Genomic DNA, 23859 nt, shown 5'->3' with positions numbered 1-23859 from the left:
TCCAGCTCGCAACATAATTTCCAATACCTGGAACCCTCAACGTCGCCTTTGAAGTCTTCAACCCTTAGAGCGAGATCGTCATCTTGATCTTCTTGCTCCATGTAATTTGCTTCCCTTGCTTCACGATACGTCTTGTACGCGTTAGCAACATTCTGGGGTGCATTACATACTTTAGCCCAATGTCCAGATGCTCCACACCGAAAACAAGCATCATAGTGGTCAGGTTCCCTTGATCGAGGCTCTTTAGGAGCGCTTTGGGGATGGCTATTCCATTTGGTGGCGTCACCACCATAGCCAGAGGCTTGGCCTCTCTCTCTCTTCACACGTTTACCTCTACGGTTCCGTGCACGCCTATCTTGGCGATTTCCTTCCTCTTTGGGGGAGAATATGGACCAGAACGTCCAGAATAATCCCTTTCCTCAAGGTTTCGCTCCTTGCGCCCTCCTTTAGGGGCGCGACTATAATTAGACTCCGGAATTGGCTTTTCTCCCACGGGTCTAGAGTTATAGTTCTTCACAAGTATGTTGTCGTGCTTTTCAGCTACGTTCATGGCTCCAATAAGTTCATGAAATCTTGTGATGAGTCTAGCATTGACATCAATCCGATAGTTTTTGGCTACCATCAATGCAGTGACGGGGAAGGTGGAAAGAGTTTTCTCGATCAACATCGTATCAGTGATTTTCTGTCCACAGAATTCCATCGAAGACTTGATACGAAGTGCTTCTAAATTGTAGTCAAGTACAGACTTGAAATCACAGAAGCGGAGGCTATGTCATCTCACTTCTAAGTCTGGAAGTAGGGAATCACGGACGTTGCCAAAACGCTGCTCGAGTTCTACCCATAGTTTTCTTGGGTCTTCCTCATTGAGGTACTCATTTTAGAGCGCGTCATTCATGTGCCTTGTCATGAGAATGATGGCTTTTGCTTCATTAGCCTCTCTCGTAGCTCTATTTGCTTCAAAAGCAATAGCTTGTTGAGGAGTAAGCACGTCCTGACTTGGCTCTTGGATACTACTCAGGATCCCATCAGCCTTAAGATGCTGGCGCATATCATGGACCCACTTGTGGTATTCTGCGCCTGTTGTCTGTAGTGGAGCGAAGCTCAACTTGTTCAGGTTACTCATCCTGAAAAATAACAAGGAAGTAAGGTTAGTTTCGGAGCAAAATAAGCTACCACGAAAGCAATGAAAATCTCTGAGCGTAGTCGCTTCCAAGAAATTAGAAATTTCCGAGCTTAGTCGCTTCCAAGAAATTCAATTCCAAGAGGGGTTGGATTAGATCAAAACAATGATGTTTGTGGTCATTAGATCAAAACAATGATGTTTGTGGTCGATCGTATTCTTCTCAACAAACTCTCAGTTTGGTGGACTCTACAAGCTCTAAGCTTGGAATGAGCACGAACCCCCACAGTTCGGCTTTTGGTGTCCCCTATGAAGAAGAAAGGGGGGTAGAAGAAGGGAGGTTGCAGTCCCTGAGAAAAGAAGAAAAGAATGAAAAAAAAAACTTCAAAAACGGGAACTTTTAGAAAAGTTTACCTTGAAAATTGGCCGGAAATTTTGACCGGAAAAAGTTACTTTAAATGGCCGGAAAAGTGGTGGTTGGACAGTGGTCGCCGGTGGCCGGAGCTGAGCTGGTGGTGGCTGCAGGCGGAGGTGGCAGAGCCTTGCAGGGCTTGTGCGGAGCTGCTGCAGGGCTGTTGCAAGGCTGCTGCGCGGCTCCTGCAGGTGCTAGGCAGGGGCTGTCGGCAGCTGTCGATGGCGTGCAGGGGATCTATCAGCAGATGTCGACAGATGCTCGGCAGGTGTGCGCGGGGGCTCGGCAGGTGTGTGCGGGGCTGTCGGCAGGGGCAGGCACACGTCTCGGCAGGTGTCGGCGGGTGCGCGCTGGGCTTCTCGGCAGGAAGCGTGCAAGGCTCTCGGCAGATGCTTGCAGGGCTGTCGACAGAGGCTCGGCAGCACTCGGCAGATCTCGGCAGGGGCGTGTAGGGACCTTGACAGGACTCAGCAGGTGCCTGCAGGGGGCAGGGGCCGGTCTGATTTTTCCGACGGCCGGTTCAGGGGCTTTCCGGCCGGTTCCGGTGGTTCCGCCTCCGGTTCTAGGTTCCTTGAGGCTAGGGCTTCATTATGTGGGGCGGTGGATGTTGGAATTTGAGGGCTACGAAATTAGGTTTTCAGGGTTAGAGTTTCGTGCTGATAACGTGTTTTAGGGAATCAGAAATTGAGAGATAATCGCTATGTATTCTCATTGATAATAGGGGCCTCTTTATATAGAGGATTACAATGCATAGAATCTCAATCATACAAGGAAAGTAATCGTACATTGATTAGGAATCTAGATCCTTCTAATTGAACCCTATTACCACTAGGTCAAATAACTTAAAGTTTGGGCTAAACACAAATTAGGTTTTCCTTGAACATGAATAGAGATTTTAGGTGTGTTAATATCAACATCCTTTCTTAATGAGATTATTTCCATAAAAAGAAATATAAAAACACATAAGAAAAGAGAAGGAAAAAAAACTAAACTTGCCTGTATTTACAATTGGCAATTTTCTCTACCTGTGAACAAATTCATCAGGGTATTAGCTTGTTCCTCTAAAAATGACTATTTCATTGGACGTTGATTTACAAAAGTTTAAGCTACCCCAACAATTTCCAAATTGATCCAATGTCCCTGACTATAAGCTTTACGATCACAATTCAATAGTGAAAACAAAAGCATTCTCAATATTTATTTAGGAATCAATCATGAATGAGAGTGGAAATAGTTATTCCAGGACTTGATTAGGCCATAGGAGCTTCCATTTTGCAATTTCCTCTGCATTGTAAAGCTTTCTAATTCCTCCATAGAAACCATCTGCCTCGTTTCCTTCTTCTCGGTGATCTTTTCGGTTTATCATCATTTGTCTCCATCGCGAGCCAGGGGTATATTGACTGAACTCCAGTACTACTATATCTGTCAGCAGTAGTTCTTATGAGATGCTGCTTATAAGCAAAACAATATAATGCAAACCACTCCCTTCACTAGCTAAAGGGATATAGATACTTATAAAAAAACTGGAAAGTAGAAGCAACATGTAGCTGTCCTGATATGTCAAGAATGAATTTAGCAAAGCACAATTCTGGTTGTAAGGAGATCTAATTCAAATGAAAGCACCAATACCATACATATTAAATACAGCCATTCATGAACACAGCCATATATGCATCTTGCTTCCAAATAGAAATGAAATTGCAGGTGATTCTCTAGGGAGGCATAAACACAAAAACATACAAAGTAATAACTGCACACTTGTCTATGAAAGCCAATTTGCTATTTTTATGTGGAAATGGATTTCAAAGTAGTTGAAAAATATTAGTGCAGCATATCATGAGTCGGATAAACAAGGCAATGCATGAATCCGTAGTGAAAAGCTATATATTATTCACTTATTCTTTTGCTATTGCTAAAATTTTGAGAAAAGTGGAGCTTTTGGAAGTGTATGTCCAAACTAGTGCTAGACATGTGAAAGGAAAACTCATGTTGACTCACAACTCCATCAAACCAAACTGTTCCTAAATACGAATAGATTTATGTAGACGGTAATGGCACTGAACCTACTTATTTGATTGTTGTTTCAAATCAGAGCTTGTACATTACTTATCGACTGAAAAAGGTATGTTGTTCCCAGAAAACAGAATTGAAAAAAAAAAAATCAGGAGAATTGCAGAAACAGAATAGAATTTCTCACCATTGCAATGACAATGGCAGTGATTCTCATTCCCATCGCACAGGTCGAAGTGGCCAATGACACCATACCACCAACCTATAATACATTAAATGTCAATTTTAGCTCTAGTTGTATGCAAATATTGAAACCTCAATATAAACATATATAGATTAATTGCCTGGTGGACAAACATTTAACACCCATTAAGCATGAAGCACTTAAAAAGAGTTGCAGAAGAATGAAAATATTTAACAAATAATTGACCCCCATGCTACTACTTGATCTGATGTTTTCAGTGAAGATGGGATTTGGAAATATACCATAAGGGAATTCCTTGCTTCTTCTCCATTGGATTTCGATATGATCACCAGGTTTTAAGTCATGTAAACAATCAGAGACATGAAGCATATGTGAGGGAGTATCAACTGGAGCAGCTCTTAGTCTATCCCATGGTATAAGTTCCTCATTTGTCCTCCTCCCATAAGGTGAATACCTGCAATTCAGAGTCCGTTTGATTTCAAGCATATACATATCTATGTCCAGTCTTAAGTCTTAAACAACAACTTTGCCTGTAAGATTTCCAAGACTAGAAGAAAATTCACAAAACCAACTAAGGCTAGGTCACCACTGTTGTTATACCTTGCTTGAAATGTGTCTGTTCCCGAATCATAGCTCAGTTGTGCATCATAACAAGACAGCATAAAGCCTACATTACCGTTCTGCAGGAAATACAATAATACATGATATAAGTTTCTATTCAATTTTTGGGGTACTACTGTAACAGCAAATTGAAGTTGAATGCAAATTAATAACACAGTCAAAACCAACAGTATGATTAGCTAGCAGCAAAATGCAGGATTAAATAGCAGAGTAAAAATGAGAAGAAGCTACAATACCTCCCGGTTATAGACCTGAGCTGGGAACCAGAAGTCCCCTCTTTCAAGAGAAAGATACAAGGACATGATGGAATCAACGGGCAAAGTAGTAACACCAGTACTCTTCACCCTGAAACTTTGTGATTTTGGTCTGATCACCCATGAACAAAAAGGTAAAAACCCAGAAAGGGAGTCAAGTACACTTTTCTTCTTGGTTTGATCAGACTCGCTGTTTCTTCTTCTTGCTATAGCCATATGCTGCAATTCCCATTCTCTATAAGCAGCAGCCCGAATCAGTTTACCCCATTTCTGCTTCATATGCTTCTTCCAAAAATGGTCACTTGTACACCTATCCCTCATAGAAGTACAAACTCCAGCCATATTGCATAACCCAGATGGGGAAAGCCTTTCAAGAATGCACTCCAATGTCAAATCAGGCAAATCCAATAAAGAAGCATGGCCAGCTTGTTGTTCCTGATCCACATTCTCCACAACTAATCTTGAACTAGAAGACTCGGCCATCATTTGTTTAACTTGGACGGTAATGGGTTGGAATAAACCTGTATAAAGCCTACTATTCTGGAACCAGGACACTAGGAAATTTGATGGCCCAATTGAAAACAACTTGAGCTTACCCTGCTGCCATGGTTGCTTGTTGGTGAAGGACTTGGAAACAAGGATGAAGGAGACACAAGATATTAGGAGATAGAGCATTGGATTGAGTGGAAAGGTGAACTACTCTTGGCACCAAATGAGAATTTGACTGATTAGGAAAGAGGAGGAGAAGGGTTAAATATATAAATGGAAAGAATAAGATACGAAATGGTTACTGTTCTCTGTTTTTCATGAATCTGACAGAGAAACATGAACCAATGGAATTGGAAGTTGGGAAGCTAGATAGTTAAGCCAAATGGGCCTCAATTAACCAAGGCAGAGATAGATGGATGATCCTTGACACATCTATATCTGTATATCTGTATTTGTAAACACTGCAACCGACAAGCTTTGATTGCTCTGCTCCTCCCCCCAAGTTTTGTTTTAATAGCAGTTGCTATTACCACCACCACCAGTCCACCTCCTTCACCTTCACCCTTCACCCTTCACCCTTCACCTTCCCCTTAAATGCAAAGCCAAGGGCATCCACAAACAGTGAAAACCCACCACACCAGAACCTATTAAAGACAAAAGTGTACGGACAGGGGAAGGGCAGCTGTCTGTTTTAGCTTTTTTCAGAGGCTATTCCAATTGAAAATTATTCGTGTGTACAGTATATAAATGTATCGATAGATCAATTGAAGAGATAGATTGGGTTGTGACTACTCTCCTTATGTATCGATGCATTGAACCCAACAATTAAAATCTAGCAGACAAGATTCTTGAAAATTATAACAAAGAAGATGGCCTAATGGGTGGTAATACATCATAGATTAGGTGGATAACCCAAGTTTGATTAGCTTACCCATAATACTTTTATTAAAAGTTACCCATAAAACGGGGCAACTACAATTGATGATGTACGAACCGAAAGTGGGTTGTCCTCTAATATTGTGATGTAGGGCAATGTGGTTGGTGGGTGTCAACTTCTAGTGTTGTAATCCCAAATGTGTGTCACAAGATGAAGAAGTAAATATGTGCCCCCCAACCGATTACGGGCCAAACTCCCACCAAACTCCAACTCCTCCAGACCATAATCTTAATTGCTGAACACGCCAAAAATGAGAGGGAGCTTAAAACAAAGAAAAACACATTGGAATAGGATACGTGCCTTTCACAATGAAATGAAAGGTACAGACGACGTGATGTTTTATGTGAAAATTCCATTCATCAGAAAAAGACACACATGGCATGGCATTGTTTGTTTTCTTTCATCTAATGATGCTTTCAATGTCGCTCTTTGAGTCATTGATTGTTCTAACACTTGTACAGTAACACTTGAACAGTAAGGCCCTTGAACAGTAACACTTGGACCACATTTCATTTGTTGTTGGAATAATTAAATTTCACAGGGGCGTTTTCAATTTTCTACTCGAGTATCAAATATGATCTTAAATATTATCGTCTATGGACCAGAACTTACCTCAATTAATCATTTCTATACCCAGATTTAAAAATTAGAAAACAAAATCTGTCATACCTCCAGATTGGCAGTTAACCAAAAACATGACACTGCCAAAGAATGAAGAAAAATCAAGGGTTAATGCTCATACACTCTAAATCCGGAAAAATACTTCTCATACACCCCAGTGTATTATTTTTGTTCCCCCTTACACAACATTTTCTCATTTTCTTTCCTACCTACCTATCTTTTCAAAATCCCTACCATTAGTACCCTTTATTCCTTGCTCTAGCAATTTTCTTTGCTGTCGTCAGAGTCTGCATATGCATCTGTCTTTTTCATACAGTTTTTATCAATGTCATTGTTTATCTAAAGGTTTTAAGAAACGTGGTGAGCCCATCAGAGTTTTATTTAAATATATATGAAGTTGACAGTCATCCTCTAAATTCAAAAGGTAAACAGTACAAATTACTATGGGGGGTGAAATTTGCACCCCCAAAATTACAAACCACACCCATCTTTCATTTTTTAAATAATATTTCATGTCTCTATCTTTATACTTCCTAAAACACCCTCGTTTGGGTCTTTTCTTCCCTCTTTCTCCCCTCCCCTCTCTCTTCAGACCACCCCCAAGGTCCTCTCTCTCTCTCTCTCTTCTTCCCGATCAGGACTCTCTCTCTCACACACTGTTCTCTACAACCAAAATTATCCAAGTTGGGTACCTCTTCTACGGCGCCGTCACCGTCGCTTAGCCCTCGGCGGTGCTCCCCTGGCCCGGGCCAGCGATCTCTCTCTCTCTCTCTCTTCTGGCCAGCGATTTCTCTCTCTCTGTGGAAATCCCCAACTTTGTCTTCTTCCATTCTCTCTTCCTCTCTATATAGTTCTCTCTTTCATGACGCCTCTCTAACCCTAGCGCCCTTTTTATTGTCTCCCACCCATGATCTTAACACACACTGACGGATCACGAATCCCAATCCACTCCTTATGGGGAGAAACCGAACCCAGCCCATTTCCTCCCCTCACCGGTGCCTGATTGCCGGAAACTACTGCCACGATGTTCTCATCCGCGACTGCGTCGTTTTGGCCGAGATGCTCGGCGGGGCCGCTTCTTTCATCTCCAACATGTTTGACGACGTTTCGGTGAGCTACAATCTGGTATCGAAAGTCAGGTCAGATTTTGCTTACTCGGTCCACCGCGACCCGATTGTGGTATCCGATTGCAGGACGACTCTGTCCCACGCGCATTTTGATTCTGGAATCGAGGGGGAAGGCCAGCAGGATCGGGTTTTAAAGCGGGTGGACTGCGACCCGATTTGCCCCTCAGATCTGCCCGAATCCAGGTTTGAGTTAGGAATGGCAATTGGGGTCGGCGGCAAGATTATGGTGGAGACGGTTGAGAACTGGTGGAGATTTGCGGCACTGTGTTTGTGGACATTCAAGCTCTGTTTCGGGTTTTTGATGGGGTTGATGGGGCTGTGAAGCTTGTGGGTTTGAAAGAGAGTGGGTTCTTTCACCTCTTGCCCAGAAAAGAGAGAGACGACCTTGGTGGTGGGCTGAAGAGCTGGGGAGGGGAGAAAGAGAGAAGAAAAGACCCAGAAGAGGGTGTTTTAGGAAGTATAAAGATAGAGACATGAAATATTATTTAAAAAATGAAAGATGGGTGTGGTTTGTAATTTTGGGGGTGCAAATTTCACCCCCCATTACTATTCATAATTTCGATCGTAGACAGACTTGAATTGATTGCTATTTGCAAAACTACTAGCAAAGAACTGCATAAAGAGAGAGAAAAATTGAGAAAACTGAAAGCTTATCGAGATAGTCTCGACAGAGAATCTCCCAATTATTGGGGAATTATTTATAGACTTCAAACTAGAATCTATAAAATAGAAGAAGAGATTGATAATCTCCTATATGTTCTGGAAGAGGAATAAAAACCTCTTGATTATTTGAGCATTGGTTAGATCCGCACATCAATGGTATCAGAGCTTGTAAAATAGCTCAAGGAGAACCCCTCCTTAATGGGGACAATGTCAGAATTGTTATTAGAGAAAATAAATTCTCTACTGAAATCTTCTGATGAGAAATATCAGAAGCTGTTACTAGAAGTATCTAGATGTCAAAATCATCTAGAAAAACTACCTGCTATAATCCACTAATTGGAAAGATTGGAAAACAAACTGGATTATATCAAGGAACTTCCAAAAACGGAAGAAGAAAAGCTGACGAGTGTCAGTAGAAAAATCAATGAACAGCAAAAAACGCTGGAAAAAATACTGAAGGACAAGAAAGTGCCTACAGTAAAAAAGAAGGCTAATGGGTTCAAACCATTAGAGAAACCAGACTCAAATCGTGTTCCGAACATGATTTTTCTGGAACCATCTACTAGTCAGACTAGTATCCGGTATGAAAACCCAGAGAAAAGAGAAATGAAGATGTTAAGCATCTTTGGAAAAAAGAAAGGAGTACAACTCCTGAATTCTGAAGAATTTGAATATAATGAAATCGAGCATGAGGTAAAAAACGCCTCAATTCCAAAGCTAGATTTCAAACAGATCTACAAAAGGGGAACATTTGACCTGATGGACAGCCATCATTTCAAAGTACTTGAATTCACAACCCCCTCAACAGCAGGAGAAACAGATCTTTTGTTAATCACTCCAGCTGAAGTTGCCAGAGCACAAGCAAAGAAGTATCAATTTATGCATATTGGAGCAGTCCAAGTCGGCATAAAGCTTTTGGCAAGAGAAGGCATCAACTGTTCAGTCCTATGCGTCCTGCAAGATAACAGACTGACAGACTTCCAAGCTAGTTTGTTGGGAACCCTTGAAGCATCACTGTGCAATCAAGTGGCATATTTCAACTGCTTCCCCAACTTCTCAACCAGCCTGAAGGATGCAGCCCACTGTCTCCGACTGAGAGTCAAGACAGATGGCATATCAATGAAGAATGATATGCAAGAATTGGCGATAGTATACAGAATATACTATAAACTGATGAGCACCACAATAGAGCCGAAGACACGGATCTCCAACATCCCTGGTCTCACTACTGGATTCCTCACCAGCCAGAAGAACCATTCACAACAGATTCACAAGGTTGCTTGGAATGAAGTAATTTTTCCTATTGAATGGAAATTATCAGGTCCGAAGCTACCAGCAGAAAGTGCAAAAGCAAAAATCTACGAGAGTAGAAGAACTGGAGAAATCAGCCTCAACTTCGACAACCACAGAAAAAGTGATGTCGGTCCTGAGAATCTCAGGATAAACAACAACCTTCTGAGAAGAAGCTACAGCACTAGAGAAGCTAGTGTCAGTGGTACAAGATCCACCATTGAAGAGCCAATATCAGAAGAAGATCTGGAAGCTGATCTGAACATACCAGTCCACATGCTCAGAGCTGAGAGGCTCTATGATCTTTATGAAGAAGCTGAGAATTGTGAAAATCCTGAACGATTAGAAAAACTAATCGAAGAAATGAAAGAATTCAAAATCAGAAAGACGAGAAAAGTCTTTCAGTACCAAGATCTTGAAATGGAAGATGGAGAGAGCTCCAGAACTTTCATTAGCAGAGAAAAAGGGAAAGTAAAACTCCCATTACAGAAAGCCCCCACGGGTAAAAAAGGGGAAAGAAATTCCCAAAGATTTGTCCCAGAGGACAATCTGCCAAGAGTTCCTATCACGAACTACGACATCTGGTTAAATCTAGACAAGAGTCTAGACAAAAGAAAAACCATTGACCAATGGGTAGACAGCCTGATGATGGCTTCAGCACTTACCCTTGGCAAATTTGAAGCACCAGATTTGCAGGTGTACTATGAAACTACTCTTACCGGAGTGGCAAAAAAGTACTACCTATCCTTCAAAGAAACTGCCAGAGGAAAAGACTGGCTTGAAGAGATCAAGAATTCAAAGTCTCCGTATGATTTTGCAGTACCCCTGTACGATCAGTTCTGTGGAGATCTCTCAAATCTGAGTGAGAAAGCCAAAGCAACGGCAAAGTCGAATATCTATGCGCTCAAGATCTGCGACATGAGATACTTCGAAGAATACCTGAATGAATTTCAGGAATATTACTGTACAATTGGTGAACTAGAGAATACTGATCTACTTAATCTGTTGCACAGAAAGCTCCCTGAGCCATGGAGAACAGCTGTGAGAGATGAGAAGCCAATTGAAAGATTTTTAGTTGGAGGAGTTGCTGACAGAATCCGGCAATTACTAAAGGAGCAATACAAAGCCAATCTTAGAGCTAAGATGGCCAAGAAGAAACTCAAAGGAGTTGAAAATTTCTGTTATGGAATACTAGATATGCCCACGAATTGGGGATGTCATGAATCCAAATTCCACATAAAGAAGAAAAAAGAAAAATATTACTCTAAAAAATTCAAAAAGAGTAATCAGAAGAGAGATTGGAAATTCAAGAGAAGTTCCAATTACAAGAAGTGTAACGTCCCGTATCTCAATTACCCGTTTACTAGTCATTTGGACGGTAAACGACTTTTATTTTCACTTTTACTATCGTTTCAGTACGTTTAGTGGCCCTAAAAGTCGACTTTTTGTTCGGGCCAAAATTTGAGAAAATTTCCTTCATGAAAGTTGTTGGGGACGTTAAACCGAGCGCGTGCATATGTAGTGCGTAAAAATCGGAGTTCGTATGCGAAAGTTATGAGCGAAATAAGGAAGTTACTGTTCATGGTAAAATTTTGATAAAAATAGAAAATTACCGTGGTAGGTTTCCATTTCCGGAAACCCACCCCTTCCTCTTTCTCTCTCCTCTCCCCCGACCTCTCTCTTCTCCGTTCGGCCCTTTTTCTTTCTCCCTTCGATTTACCGCTTTCCGGCCACCAACCGGCGTGCAACCGGTCATCAGAGGAGCGCCTCCTCCCTCCCATCACCCTAGTAACCTTGGTTTTCGACGATTTGACCGGAAAAGCTCGGATCGAAGCCAAATTCCCCCCGGCTGCAGTTTGAAGTTTTTGCCGATATCCGGCGATTCCGGCCACCTCCGGTCCCCATCTCGCCGTCGAAGGTTCGGTTTTCATCACTGATCATTTCCCCTATGGCCTTGTATCACGATTTGTTGTGTAGATGCCAAATCGACGAATTGAAATTCTAGGGTTCTTGAGGATTTCTGGGTTTTTGTTCATTGATCGATTTCGGCCGTTTTTAATTGTTATTTGGGAATGTTGTAGTTGAGAAGTTGAATCAGTGTGTTGAGAAGGTGCTACTGTCAAATTTTGGTGTCCATTGGAGTTGGTGGCAGTGGCGGCGGCGCCGCCACTGTGGGCTGCTGTAACGGCGGCTAGGGTAGCTTTTTAATTTCGATTTCTGGCTAGTTAAATTCTATAATTATCATAGAGCTTGTATGTGAAGTTTGGTGAATTTTGGAGAAGTTTGGTGAATTTTGGAGGAGTTTGGAATTTTTGTGAATTTCCGAAGTTTGGGAGTTTCGGTTGTTGAATTGTGGGAATCCGACCTTCGGATTTCCCTTGTTCCGATATGGAATACATCAATCGACGGATGGATATTAATGGTGAAGTTTGATTGGGTGTGGAAGAGGATTGGAGAAGTTGAGGTTTTGGGTTTTGAGATTTAATTATTGATTATCGTAAATATTTAGCAATTTGTTGTTTACGGATTATAATTGTGTACAGGACGTGATACCGACCTATCGCTCGACGAGGATCCTTACGCTTGGATACCACGTTAGCCGTATATCGTGAGTGGACCTTTGATTTTAATTGATGCATGCAAATTAAATTCCGCAAGTTTTAAGTTATTGATTTAACAACTATTTATCGAGCATTTTATTTTGGTTTGGATTATTGAATGTTTTATTGGTTTGAACTTTTGAATTAAGATTCGTTATGCTCGATTTGAGGATTTTGTTTTATGCGGATTCGGAAATTTATACTATTGATTTTATATTTATATTCAGCTCTTGGAGCTTTTTAAGAGATTTACGAAATAAGAATTCGAGGAAGCAAAACTTTATACTTCTTTATACCCTACTTATATTGGAACTTGAGATGATCTTGGCGTGCGGGGTCACGTCTTTATACACTTGGATTCTTATTTCGTGAGATAAGTGGGGAAATTATACAGATTTACTGGCTTTGGACGATCTTCTTCCTCACCATACGCGGGTAATGTGAATAGGTCTCCTCCTCACTTACTTTGTGTTTGTGAGTGGCAGTGAGGTAGCTTTCTCCTCCTCACGTGGGTGGTAGTCGAGGTGTTATTCTCCTCCTCACACAATCTCTGTGTGAATGGAAGTTGAGGTTATTAGTTCTCCTCCTCGCACAATCTATGTGTGAGTGGCAGTCGAGGGTAGGTTGAGCCTGAGGGGCTCCATTCCCGTATGGTGAACCCATTTTCCCCATGTTCTTTTGTTGTTGTTCTTGACTAGCGGGGCTAGTCGGTATTTTCTTAATTATTGCATGCATCAGGAGTTTTATTGAGATAAATGTGGAAAAGTATAAAACCCTTTTTCTTTCAATTATTTATTTTTGTCCACTCACGCTAACGTTTTTATATACTTTTCCCTGGGCCCTTCGGTTTCAAATGCCCAGTTCGCAGTGTAGCTGTTCGGCTTTAGGAGTTGAGGCTTAGCACCACCGCTGTCACCTATCCCTCGTAGGTTACTTGCTAACCTACTATGTGTATCGTTATTCTTTTGATTCTAGACTGCTCTGATAACCTTGAGATTATATGTATTATATTTGGGGTCTATGACCTAACTTTGGTGATTGTAGTGACTTATACCCTTTGGAGATTATGTTTAATGTTTTTAACTTTGAGATGGGTTTGGATGAATTTGGGAGCAGGGTGGCTCCAGGAGTTATGGTTGGATTATTAGAAGTGAATTATTGGTTTTCCGCAGGATTATGGGTTATCCATTTTTAAGGGAGGTTATGCCGAAATTTTTGGTAAATCTCCTTTAAAGGTGGGTCCCGCAGGGCCACTTCGGATTCCAGGGTGGAATTCGGGGCGGGTCTTGTCAAGAAGCAGCAGGATGAAGATCCTAAGAAGAAATTCTTCAAGAAAAAGAAGAATACTCATCAGCATAAGCAACCAAGCAAGAAAGCTTGCAGATGTTGGTTATGTAAAGCTGAAGGGCACTATGCCAATGAATGCCCGGAAAAGGGTAAAAGATCTACTAAAGCTCTCTTTGAAGAATATGAGCAAATAGTAGAGGTAGCAAACATGAAAGGCTACGAAATAGCCTATTCTGATGATGAAGAAGACGACAGGTCAGTTTATCCTGCCTGGTCTGAAGAAGAAAATTCATCAGAAGAGTCGTCTGAGATAGATTCTGAAGTAGAGTACTTCGAATCCAGACAAATGAATGTTTTGAGAATCAAACACTGGGAAGAAAGCAAGACAGAAACTTTCATGTCTTCTTATCAAGTGAACCCTGGTACATTCGTTTGTGACTACTGCCTATGTCATGAAAGGAATGGTCTCCCAATGTTTTGTGAAGAGTCTAAGAAGACTTATCACAAAGAATGCTTCATAGCTGAAGCAAGAAGGAAAACCAAGAATGGCCTTGTAAGCCAGTTGGTTGAACAAGAATATGAAGAGTATTTCGCTAAGAAAAAAGCGGAAGAAGTCGAAAATCTGTTCCAGGAAACCATGGAACCCTCTTCCTCTGAAGCAAAAGAAGAAATCATCGGTGAAGAGAAAATCGATGAAGAGATTGAACTGGTTGAAACACCAGAAATTGTTCCAGAAGAATGTAAACCATTCATTCCTTAGGAACAAGCTCAGGAAAATGAGCTTCATCAATCGAAGGTCGTCTCTACCAGTAGATGCAGCAACTACATAGAGATCGGACTAAAATTCCCAGATCACAGAAAGTATCATCTACATGCCTTTGTAGATAATGGATCGGGATTTACTGTTGCAAAGAGATTTGCAATTCCAGATGAACTCTGGAAAGAAGATAAGAAAAAATCAGCTATTAGTGTTACATTTGATGGGAGCCATCTCACCATGAAGAACGTAGCAAAAAATGTTCATATCACCATTGGTGGAGGAACATTTATCATCCAGAATGTTTGGCAATCTGAAGGCCAAGGATCTGATTTCCTGTTGGGAAATGATTTTATTCTCCAACAAAGATTCATTCAGGATGAAGAAGCGATAGGCTTCAGAAAAGGAGAATGGGTGTTCTGGGCAGACCGACTCACACAAGCAAAAAGTGTGGTAGGTCCCGGTTTTACTACTCAGTATCAGAGATAGCAACAGAATAGTGGTGATCTTACCCCCTACAAGCCCAAATTTGAGCCTATACTCCAAATCAAGCAACAAGAAGAATTACTTGTTGAAGACTCTTCTGAAGAAGAAGAAGAAGAAACTAGTGAAGATGAAGAAGCTAGTTTCATCCATGAGCACAACCTCAAGCACTTTCAGAACAAGCTTGAGTCTCAGCAAATTCCCACTCTTGAAAAAATCAAGAAACTACTCGAGCAGAATGTGAATACAAATCCTCAGAAGTTTTGGGAAAAAGACCCAGTGGTCTGTGAATTGAGATTGCATGACATGAATGCCATCTGTCATGTCAAAGCCATTCCTCAGTACAAAGAGGAAGATCAGAAAGAATTCAGAAGTGATATTGAAGATCTCCTGAACAAGAGATTAATTCAACCTTCCACTAGCCCTCATCATGCTCCAGCATTCTACGTGAGAAATCATGCAGAGAATCTACGAGGAAAAGCTAGAATGGTTATTGACTACAGAGATGTCAATAAGAAGACTGTCAAAGAAGGTTATAAATTGCTCAAGTAAGAGTATTGATTAACCAGCTCAGAGGAGCCAAAGTCTTTTTGAAATTCGATGCAAAGTTGGGTTTCTGGCAGGTCAAGATGCATCCTGAGAGCATTCCTCTCACTGCATTTGGAACACCACAAGGTCATTACGAATGGTTGGTAATGCCTTTTGGTCTAAAGCAAGCTCCCTCAATCTTCCAAAGAAAGATGGACAACATCTTCAAGCATGTAGCGGAGTTCTGCGTCGTCTACATAGATGACATCCTGGTCTTCTCCAAAAACAGAGAAGAACACATGAAACACCTCTATGAGGTAGTAAAGCTGGTAGTTCAGCATGGAATTATCCTAGATGAGAAGAAAATCTTCTTTATCCTCGATGAAGTTGATTTCCTAGGGATAAACATCAAGAATGGAGTCATAAAACTCCAACCACATATTCTTGAAAAGATCTGGAAGTTTCCAGATAGAATCCCTGATGCTAAGAGTCTAGAGAGATTCCTTGGTGTCATAAATTATGGGAGAGATTTCATCCCTAAAATCTCAGGGTTAACAGCAATGTTATCTCCTAAGACAAGTTCCAAAAGAAAATGGAGCTTCACTGAAGATGATGAAATTAAAGATCGTGAAGCAGATAAAAAATCTCTGCAAAAACCTCCCTCCTCTTCAACAACCAGAAGAGAACGATGAAATTATCCTCCAGACAGATGCGAGTGATAATTACTGGTCCAGTGTGGTTCTGGCGAGAGCGCCTGGAATTAACATTGAAAAGATCTGCAAATTTTGTAGTGGCAAGTTCAGCCCTGCAGAACTGAATTATCCCACAGGGGAAAAAGAAATTTTAGCTATCAAGAAAACGATTTTAAATTCTCCAGCATATCTTGGAAAACCCTTTACTGTCCACACCGATTGTGCCAGAGTAAAGAATTTTAAAAATTTTAAACTTGACAAAGCTGCTGATAGAGGAAGATTAGCAAACTGGCAATTATTTCTTAACCAATATGATTATACTGTTGAATTAATTGCAGGTAACAAGAACTATCTTCCAGACGCATTGACCAGAGAACTGGCAATGTTCAGCCAAAGTGAAGACGACGAAGGTCGTAATCCCAGAAGCAGAAGGACTGGGAAAGAACAGGAACCTGAAGAGGATCCAAGAGAAACCAAGGACAAAATCCTTAAAAGGTTTCTGCTAAGCTCAAAAGGCTTGGCCTCAACTGATCAATCCCAGGGTAAAGGATTGGCTAGCCCGTCTCAAACGGCAGACGGTAAAGCCTCATCAAGACCGTTGATGGCTGCTGCTTTGCTAAAAAGCAGACCAACTCCAAGTGGAGTTATAAATGTTTTTAATTATGAATTAAGAACTTTTGATACTCCTGTGTTCAGAACTGGCAGGAGACTGGCTTATCACCAGAAGGCAATCCTAGACAATCTTTTATTTGCCTTTCAGGAGAAAAGCAGTGGTCTTATGTTCCCGGCACTCTTTGCTCTAGCTGAAGAACTTTATGAGAATGCCAGACCACAGACTGAAGAAATTCATATGCAGCAGAGTGCTGTCAGAAAAGAGAAAATTCACTTCTTTGAAAGTCCAGAAAGTGCTAGGATCCCTATCATGGCACTCAATGAATCAGATTGGCATGAATTCCACAATCTGATAGGAAGGCACAATCCAAAAGACCTAGTTCCTCCAACCCTCTTTATCGTCTCAGGACCATATGTTGGAAGATATCTGGTAAATGTTCAAAGTGAACATCCCCAAGAACACAAGCTTTAGCTTGTTGAAAATGGTTTTGTCCATAATCTGTGGATTAAAACTAATGATGATCTGAAAGGTTTGCCGCCTATTATTGTCAACACAGTCAAAAACATCAGGAAAAATGACTGTATGCTTCGTCTGAAGTTCAGATCCACTCCTCCAGAATGGATCCAGAAGGCAAACGGTGAAGTTGAATATATTTCTCCATATCACTATGTGAGAATCATTCCAAGGAAATATCTTCAACCAGCCTGTGTTGGGTACAATGGTCAACCAAATTCAAGCATTCCCTAGATGAAGGCCATGGCCCTAGAATACATGAAAAAGATCATCGCTGAAGATATCAGCAATACCTTCCTGGCAGGAGGAGAGAAGACAATCATCACTACTTACGATCATCCTGACGTAGTCAGCAGTGAACTATTCCTATCTCTAACCAGAAAAGAGATAGACTCAACGATGGCATGCATGCGCTGGGTGGAAAAGCTTGAAAATGAAAACCACCACAAAATGTATGTTGATACTGACGTTGAGGACAATGCTACAACAACTCGCATGGCCCAGACAGACAACAACTCCTTTGTCTTTGGCCACCAATCTGAAACAGATGAAAATATGTAGCATCACGGGTGAAACCACGGGTGAAAGAAGAAAGCACCAAGACAAAAGGCAACTGTTTTCTTTTTTAAAGATACTTTTGCTTTTTCAAAAAGAGAAAGTGAAAAACATTTCACCCTAACCACTTTTGCTTTTCCATGTCCGACCTCCACCAGCAGGAGCACTCAGAAAAGCAGGAGTCACGGAGTTGTTCTGTACATTTTTGTATTTTGAATTCTAGTTTGAGTTTCGCTCCCTATATAAGGAGCTTTAGTTTCTCTTAGAAGGCATTGGAAGGCAGCTTCAAAGAAAAACATAGCAGTTCAGAAATAGAATAGAATATTGAGCAGAAGAGTCTTCTCTCAAGATAGAATAGCAGTGTGCTTCCCTTCCTGTCTAGGTGTGAAGTAGTGTGCTTTCATCAAATAAGTACCTGTTCTCATTCTTATGGATAGCTAAACAGCAAAAACCTGAGAATGAGGCTCTGAATGTTTTAACTATATGTATATTTGAATAAATTCAGATGGTTGTTCACCCACTTCTTTAACCAATATTGTATTTATCAGTTCATTTGTTTTTATCAGTCCATGATAATTGTCATCCATAGTTTACTATTTAAAATGCATGCATCCCATGGAAATCCAAGGTTCTAAAACTTTACTGTTCATCTGAGAGAATCAGTTTTTAAAACAGAAAAAATTAGGACAAGCAGCAGTGATTCCGCCCTATGAGTAGCCGCTTAGACAAGGAGTCGTTAGGCGAAATGTGGCATGTTGAAGGCTAGTCTTGTTTTCGTTTTGACGTTTTAAAATGCTGTTACTTTTTGTTGAATAGAATTGTAAAAGAATCCAAAGGTCAACATAGGATACAAAAGGCATTTGTTTGTTTAAACCATCCCTGTTAGTCTTTGTCTATCAACAACAATTTAATACCAAAGTGTTGGGCAGTTGGGAAAAATACCAAAGCTTTTTGGGTATACGGGAAAAGACCCAAAAATCAATAACTTCCAAAACTATACTTTTTTAGTAAGAATAGCAGTTGCAGACTTGCAGTTATCCGCCAATTCCCCTTCACATGAGTATGATTAGGTGAGCGGCTTCTTTTCCCTTTCATTGCCAAGTAAAACAGACAAATTGGTTACACACAGATTAGGAACTAATCTGACCTAGCAGCTCTACTAGGGTTACTTTCTAGGTTTAGAAAGCAAATTTGCAGATCCATGGACGTGGATATGCTTAGTTGGAATTGCAGAGGGATATGTAATGATGCTACAATCAGAGCGTTGAAGGATTTGTGTTCACAAAATAGGTCGCAGATCGTGTTTTTGTGCGAAACGAAGATTAGCCGCGTTGGAGGCTTTGATAACCTACGTTGGGCTTTAGGTTTTGCTCATGCTGAAGCGGTGCTTAGTAAGGGTCAGTCTAGAGGTTTGGGTTTGTTTTGGACCAATGATGTGCACTTGCAAATAGGCACAAAATCTGCGCATCATGTAGATGCGATTGTGGTTGGTGAGTCTGGGACGCCATCGTGAAGGGTTACTGGCTTTTACGGTTATGCTAGAACAGGAGAGAGGGATCGCTCTTGGCAGCTGTTAAGGGAACTTTCCGATCTCGATTCTCTACCTTGGGTTGTGATCGGGGATTTCAACCAAATTTTAAACAATGGTGAGAAGATAGCTGGTCCTCTTAGAGCAAAACGTCAGATGAGGGGATTTCGAGAAGCATTGGGATATTGTGATCTTCTCGATTTAGGGTTTCATGGAGCAATGGCTACGTGGTGGAATTCGGAGACATTGCTGAGATTAGATAGGGCCGTGTGTACCCCTTCATGGTTTGATGTTTTTGGTCACTCTAAGCTTCTCCATCTGCCTCCATCGGATTCGGATCATGTTCCTCTGCTGTTGAGGGCTAGTACAACTCGGCTTCCTGTAAGATCTAAGCCTAATCGATTTAAATTAGAGGCTTTTTGGTTGCAACATCCAGACTGTGATGGTATGGTTAAGGACGCTTGGGGAACATATGTTGCTGGAGCACCGATGTTTTGCGTCACTAAGAAAATTATGTATACCCAGATCAAACTAGACAAATGGCAGAGGGAGGTTTTTCGGGGTAGACAATTGCAGATGTTGGGTATTAGATCCCGGCTGGAGGAATTACTCGAGGTACCTATCTCTGAGGTGGTCCAGCAGGAGAAGAAAGACTTGTCGGATAGACTCCAGACTTTGCTATATCAGGAGGAATTGTTCTGGAAGTAGAGGGCTAAAGTAACTTGGCTTAAGGAAGGGGATCGGAATACCGGTTTCTTCCATCATAAGACAGAAAACAGGAAACGCAAAAATATGCTTCAAGGGCTGTATGATGAGGCAGGTAATTGGCGAGAGGATGATGCTGGTTTGGAGGAAGTTATAACCAGTTATTTTACCAAGATGTTTTCAGCGTCAGAGATTGATGTTGAGGCCCTCGGTAGTACTCTAGAGGCAATTGTTCCATCGGTCACTTCACAAATGAATGAGGAACTGTGTGCCCCGTATACTAGGGAGGAAATCAGGTCTGCTCTTTTTCAGATGTATCCAACCAAGTCCCCAGGGCCCTATGGGATGCCTCCACTTTTCTTCCAACACTATTGGGATCTGATTGGACAGGATGTGGTTGCAGCAGTTCAAAATTTCCTCCATACAGGGTAGATTCTCAAGCAAATTAATTTCAAGCATATCTACCTCATTCCAAAGGTTGATAATCCTGAAACCATGTCAGAATTGAGACCCATTGCCCTATGTAATGTCATTTACAAGATATGCTCGAAGGTGATTTCTAATAGATTAAAGGTAGTCCTACCGTCGGTGATTTCTCCCTTCCAGAGTGCTTTTGTTCCAAGGAGGTTGATTACAGATAACATTTTGGTGGCAAATGATGGCTCATTTTGTACATAATAAGAGGGAAGGTAATGATGGCTACATGGCCCTGAAACTTGATCTAAGTAAGGCTTATGATAGAATGGAATGGGCTTTTCTAGAATGAGTGATGATTCGGTTTAGCTCTGCAAGGAGTTGGATTGATGTTGTGATGCAGTGTGTATGTACGGTACGGTATTCTTTCTTGGTGAGGGGTAGGCCACGGGGACTTGTCTTGCCTACTAGGGGTTTGAGACAGGGAGATCCCTTATCTCCCTATCTCTTTCTTCTTGGAGCAGAGGATTTTTTAGCCTTGTTGCAAAAGAAACAAGGTACTTCTGGTTTGTTACCCGAGATTGAGGTGTGTCCAAATGCCCCCTCTGTGAACTATTTGTTATTTGCGGATGATAGTATGCTCTATCCACAGGCTTCCCTGGGGGCTTGTCGAGAGCTATTGGAAGTGCTAGAGATTTATAGGTGAGCTTCGGGGCAATTGGTTAATTTTGCCAAAAGCTCGGTGGTGTTTAGTAAGAATGTATCTGAGGAGATGAAGGAGGAGATCTCTGGTACTTTGGGTGTAGAGGTTGTGGCCTCACATGAGAAGTATCTTGGGTTAGCAACTTACGTAGGGCGCAAGAAAACTTCAACTTTTCATTATATCAAGGAAAGGTTGGCTAAGAAATTGTCTGCTTGGCAAGGGAAGCTGTTGAGTGGAGCATGGAAAGACATTTTGATACGTGTAGTGGCCCAGGCACTTCCTACGTATGCTATGAGTGTCTTTCGGTTGACTAAGATTTCTGTGATGATTTGGAACAAATGTGTGCAAGATTTTGGTGGGGTAGCACACTGGATAAACAGAAGATTCATTGGAAAACTTGGAATGTATTATGCAACCTGAAAGAAGAAGGTGGGTTAGGATTCCGAAGTCTGTCCAACTTTAACTCGGCTATGTTGGCCAAGCAAGCTTGGCGTATTCTAAATGATCTAATGTCTCTTATTGTTCGTTTGTACAAAGCGAAATACTTTCCCTATGGTTCTTTTTGGGAGGCATTACCACATGCTGCTCCTTCGTACTCATGGAGGAGTATATTTTCCACAAGAGATCTGATACAAGAAAACTTTGTTTGTTAAGTGGGTAATGGTGCTACAATTAATATCTTCACGGATTGTTGGGTATCTTCTATACCGGGTGGTAAACCGGCACCTTCGGCTTTGGCCACTGCAGAGGTCCTTAAGGTGAATGATTTATTGGTGGCTACGGGGGTGTGGAATGTGCCCCTGATTAATAGGATGTTTTCAGACGAGGAAGCAGAGGCAATTATGGCTATTCCTTTGAGTCATAGAAATGTGGTGGATCGGTTGGTGTGGAAGTTATCCCAGGATGGGAAGTTCTCGGTAAAGACTGCTTATCGCTATGCTTTTGCTCATTCTTCAAGTTTTTGTCCCTTGCCTTTGCCGGTTGGAAGTGCATTCTGGAAGAAGTTTTGAAAGGTGGATATACTGAACAAAGCAAAGATACACATGTGGAGAGTGTGCCTTGACATTCTGCCATCTGTAGGCAGTTTGGCTACGAGGCAAGTATTTTTGGATTCTTAGGTGTGTGTTTTATGTGAAGCTCATAATGAAACGACACTCCATCTTTGTAGGGAGTGCCAGTTCACAAAATTGGTAGTGCAAACAAATGCTGTCCTTCAACAAGTATGCTATAATCCTCAGATAGAGCATGGGGATGTTCTTTCTTGGCTGACTAGGTGTGCCCAAGCTCTTTCTCTTACTCAGTTTGGTGAGCTTTTATTCTTACTTTGGGGAGTATGGAAGGAAAGAAATGACATGGTCTGGAACCAGAAGAGAAGGCAGGCAGGTGATGTGTGTTTGGGGCTGATATCCCGTCTACAGGAGTTTCGGTTTCATAACTCAAAGCCGTCGCGAAATAGAAGTGCTAGTTTAAGGGCAGTTCGTTGGGTTGCCCCACCAGCGGGTTTTTTGAAAATAAATGTGGATGGTGCTTTCCATCATCAAACTAGAGTAGGTGGATTGGGTTTTGTGATCAGGAATGAATGGGGCACTCTGTTGGCAGGGGGAGCTTGTCCTCTACGGGGGTTGATTTCCCCTGAACATGCGGAGGTGCTGGCGTGTCAACATGCTTTAGAATTCGCTCAAAACTATGGATTTGCTCCAGCAATCTTGGAAACAGATGCCATGGAGGTGCAGCGTCAGCTCATGGCCTGCAGCTCAACCAATACTTCTGCACTAGGAAGGATTTATGAGGATGTGGGAGTCCTTCTGGATTTTCAGCCTGGTTTGCAGGTGTGTTATGTTGGTCGTAGTGGAAATATGGTAGTACACCAGCTGGCTACCCGTGCTTGCGGTCTTGGAGAGGCTCAATTTTATTTTACTGCTCCTAAGTTTCTTATAGCTGCTGTTATAGCAGATCTTTGTATTGTGTAATTCTTTTCTATTCAATAAAGGGTTGATCTCGTTGGATTCAAAAAAAAAAGAGGAAAAAGTAAAACAGAAAAATTTAAAAGATAAATAGACATCCTTTCAACTTCAATCCCACGGAGGAAGATGAGCCCAAAAAAAAAAAATGAAGTGTAAGGAAAGAAAGAAACAGAGAACGTTAATAGATTCGTAGGGGTGGGCACGGTGCATGTGGTGCTGTTTGAAGCTCAAACTGCAACTAAACAACTTCTTTCGATTGGACCATATTTCAAACCGCAACCGCATTTTAAATTGGCTAGATCGATTAATTCAATTGTAACTTTTTTCAGTGCGGTGTGGTTTAGTTTCGGGTTGGACTACATTAAGTCCAGAAAATGAGGCCCAAAAGGTCAAACCCAATTTGACCCAATTGGTAAAATTGCTACATGACTCGTAAAAATTTCCAAGCTCCAAGCATTTTCTATACATTCTATAACAACTACCTACTAAAGTACTAGCACAACAGCCTTCTATACACATAACTTTCGCTAAGAAACTAAACTCATGGCAAAAGGAGAGATCAATCTTTCATAACTGTTGTTAAGATGTAATAATTATTCAAAGCAGGGAATAAAGAAAAATGAAAAGGTCGGTTTCAAATAAATAAAATAAAATAAAATGCGGGTCGGTGCGGTGAGTCAAGACTCGAAACCGAATCCGAACCGCATTCAAGGGGGTCAATGCGGTTTGTTTCGGTTCGGTGCGGTTCGTCACCGTTTGATTTTGATT

General features: G+C 41.4%; 3 protein-coding genes across 3 annotated transcripts; 2 read left to right on the top strand and 1 right to left on the bottom strand.

The window, feature by feature from the left end:
• Nucleotides 1–2500: 2500 nt before the first annotated feature.
• Nucleotides 2501–5900, bottom strand: LOC112173500 (F-box protein At2g32560). The gene is made up of 5 exons (XM_024311136.2): nucleotides 4605–5900; nucleotides 4348–4427; nucleotides 4029–4201; nucleotides 3730–3804; nucleotides 2501–2954 (listed from the first exon to the last, which is right to left on the bottom strand). Exons 1-5 carry the CDS (start codon nucleotides 5295–5297, stop codon nucleotides 2767–2769), a joined length of 1209 nt encoding a protein of 402 aa, XP_024166904.1. The 5' UTR covers nucleotides 5298–5900; the 3' UTR covers nucleotides 2501–2766.
• A 1723-nt stretch (nucleotides 5901–7623) lies between these two features.
• On the top strand, nucleotides 7624–8118 carry LOC112171289 (inositol 3-kinase). Its single transcript, XM_024308492.1, has one exon. The coding sequence runs from the start codon at nucleotides 7624–7626 to the stop codon at nucleotides 8116–8118; it is 495 nt and encodes a 164-aa protein (XP_024164260.1).
• Nucleotides 8119–21196: 13078 nt separating this feature from the next.
• Nucleotides 21197–23097, top strand: LOC112171288. The gene is made up of 3 exons (XM_024308491.1): nucleotides 21197–21531; nucleotides 21939–22130; nucleotides 22296–23097. The coding sequence occupies exons 1-3, from the start codon at nucleotides 21197–21199 to the stop codon at nucleotides 23095–23097; spliced, it is 1329 nt and encodes a 442-aa protein (XP_024164259.1).
• The last annotated feature ends 762 nt before the right edge of the window (nucleotides 23098–23859 follow it).

Source organism: Rosa chinensis, chromosome 6, assembly GCF_002994745.2.
Source record: "Rosa chinensis cultivar Old Blush chromosome 6, RchiOBHm-V2, whole genome shotgun sequence".
NCBI classification, from domain to species: Eukaryota; Viridiplantae; Streptophyta; class Magnoliopsida; order Rosales; family Rosaceae; genus Rosa; species Rosa chinensis.
This window is presented reverse-complemented; position numbering and strand designations above follow the sequence as displayed.

Coding starts and splice junctions, on each gene's coding strand:
- LOC112173500 (XM_024311136.2), bottom strand. CDS start 5,297: ATGCTCTATCTCCTAATATCTTGTGTCTCCTTCATCCTTGTTTCCAAG. Junction 4,428..4,604: donor CTCAGGTCTATAACCGGGAG/GTATTGTAGCTT, acceptor TATTTCCTGCAG/AACGGTAATGTAGGCTTTAT. Junction 2,955..3,729: donor CTGCCATTGTCATTGCAATG/GTGAGAAATTCT, acceptor TACTGCTGACAG/ATATAGTAGTACTGGAGTTC.
- LOC112171289 (XM_024308492.1), top strand. CDS start 7,624: ATGGGGAGAAACCGAACCCAGCCCATTTCCTCCCCTCACCGGTGCCTG.
- LOC112171288 (XM_024308491.1), top strand. CDS start 21,197: ATGAAGGAGGAGATCTCTGGTACTTTGGGTGTAGAGGTTGTGGCCTCA. Junction 21,532..21,938: donor TTCATTGGAAAACTTGGAAT/GTATTATGCAAC, acceptor CCTGATTAATAG/GATGTTTTCAGACGAGGAAG. Junction 22,131..22,295: donor GGAAGTGCATTCTGGAAGAA/GTTTTGAAAGGT, acceptor CCATCTTTGTAG/GGAGTGCCAGTTCACAAAAT.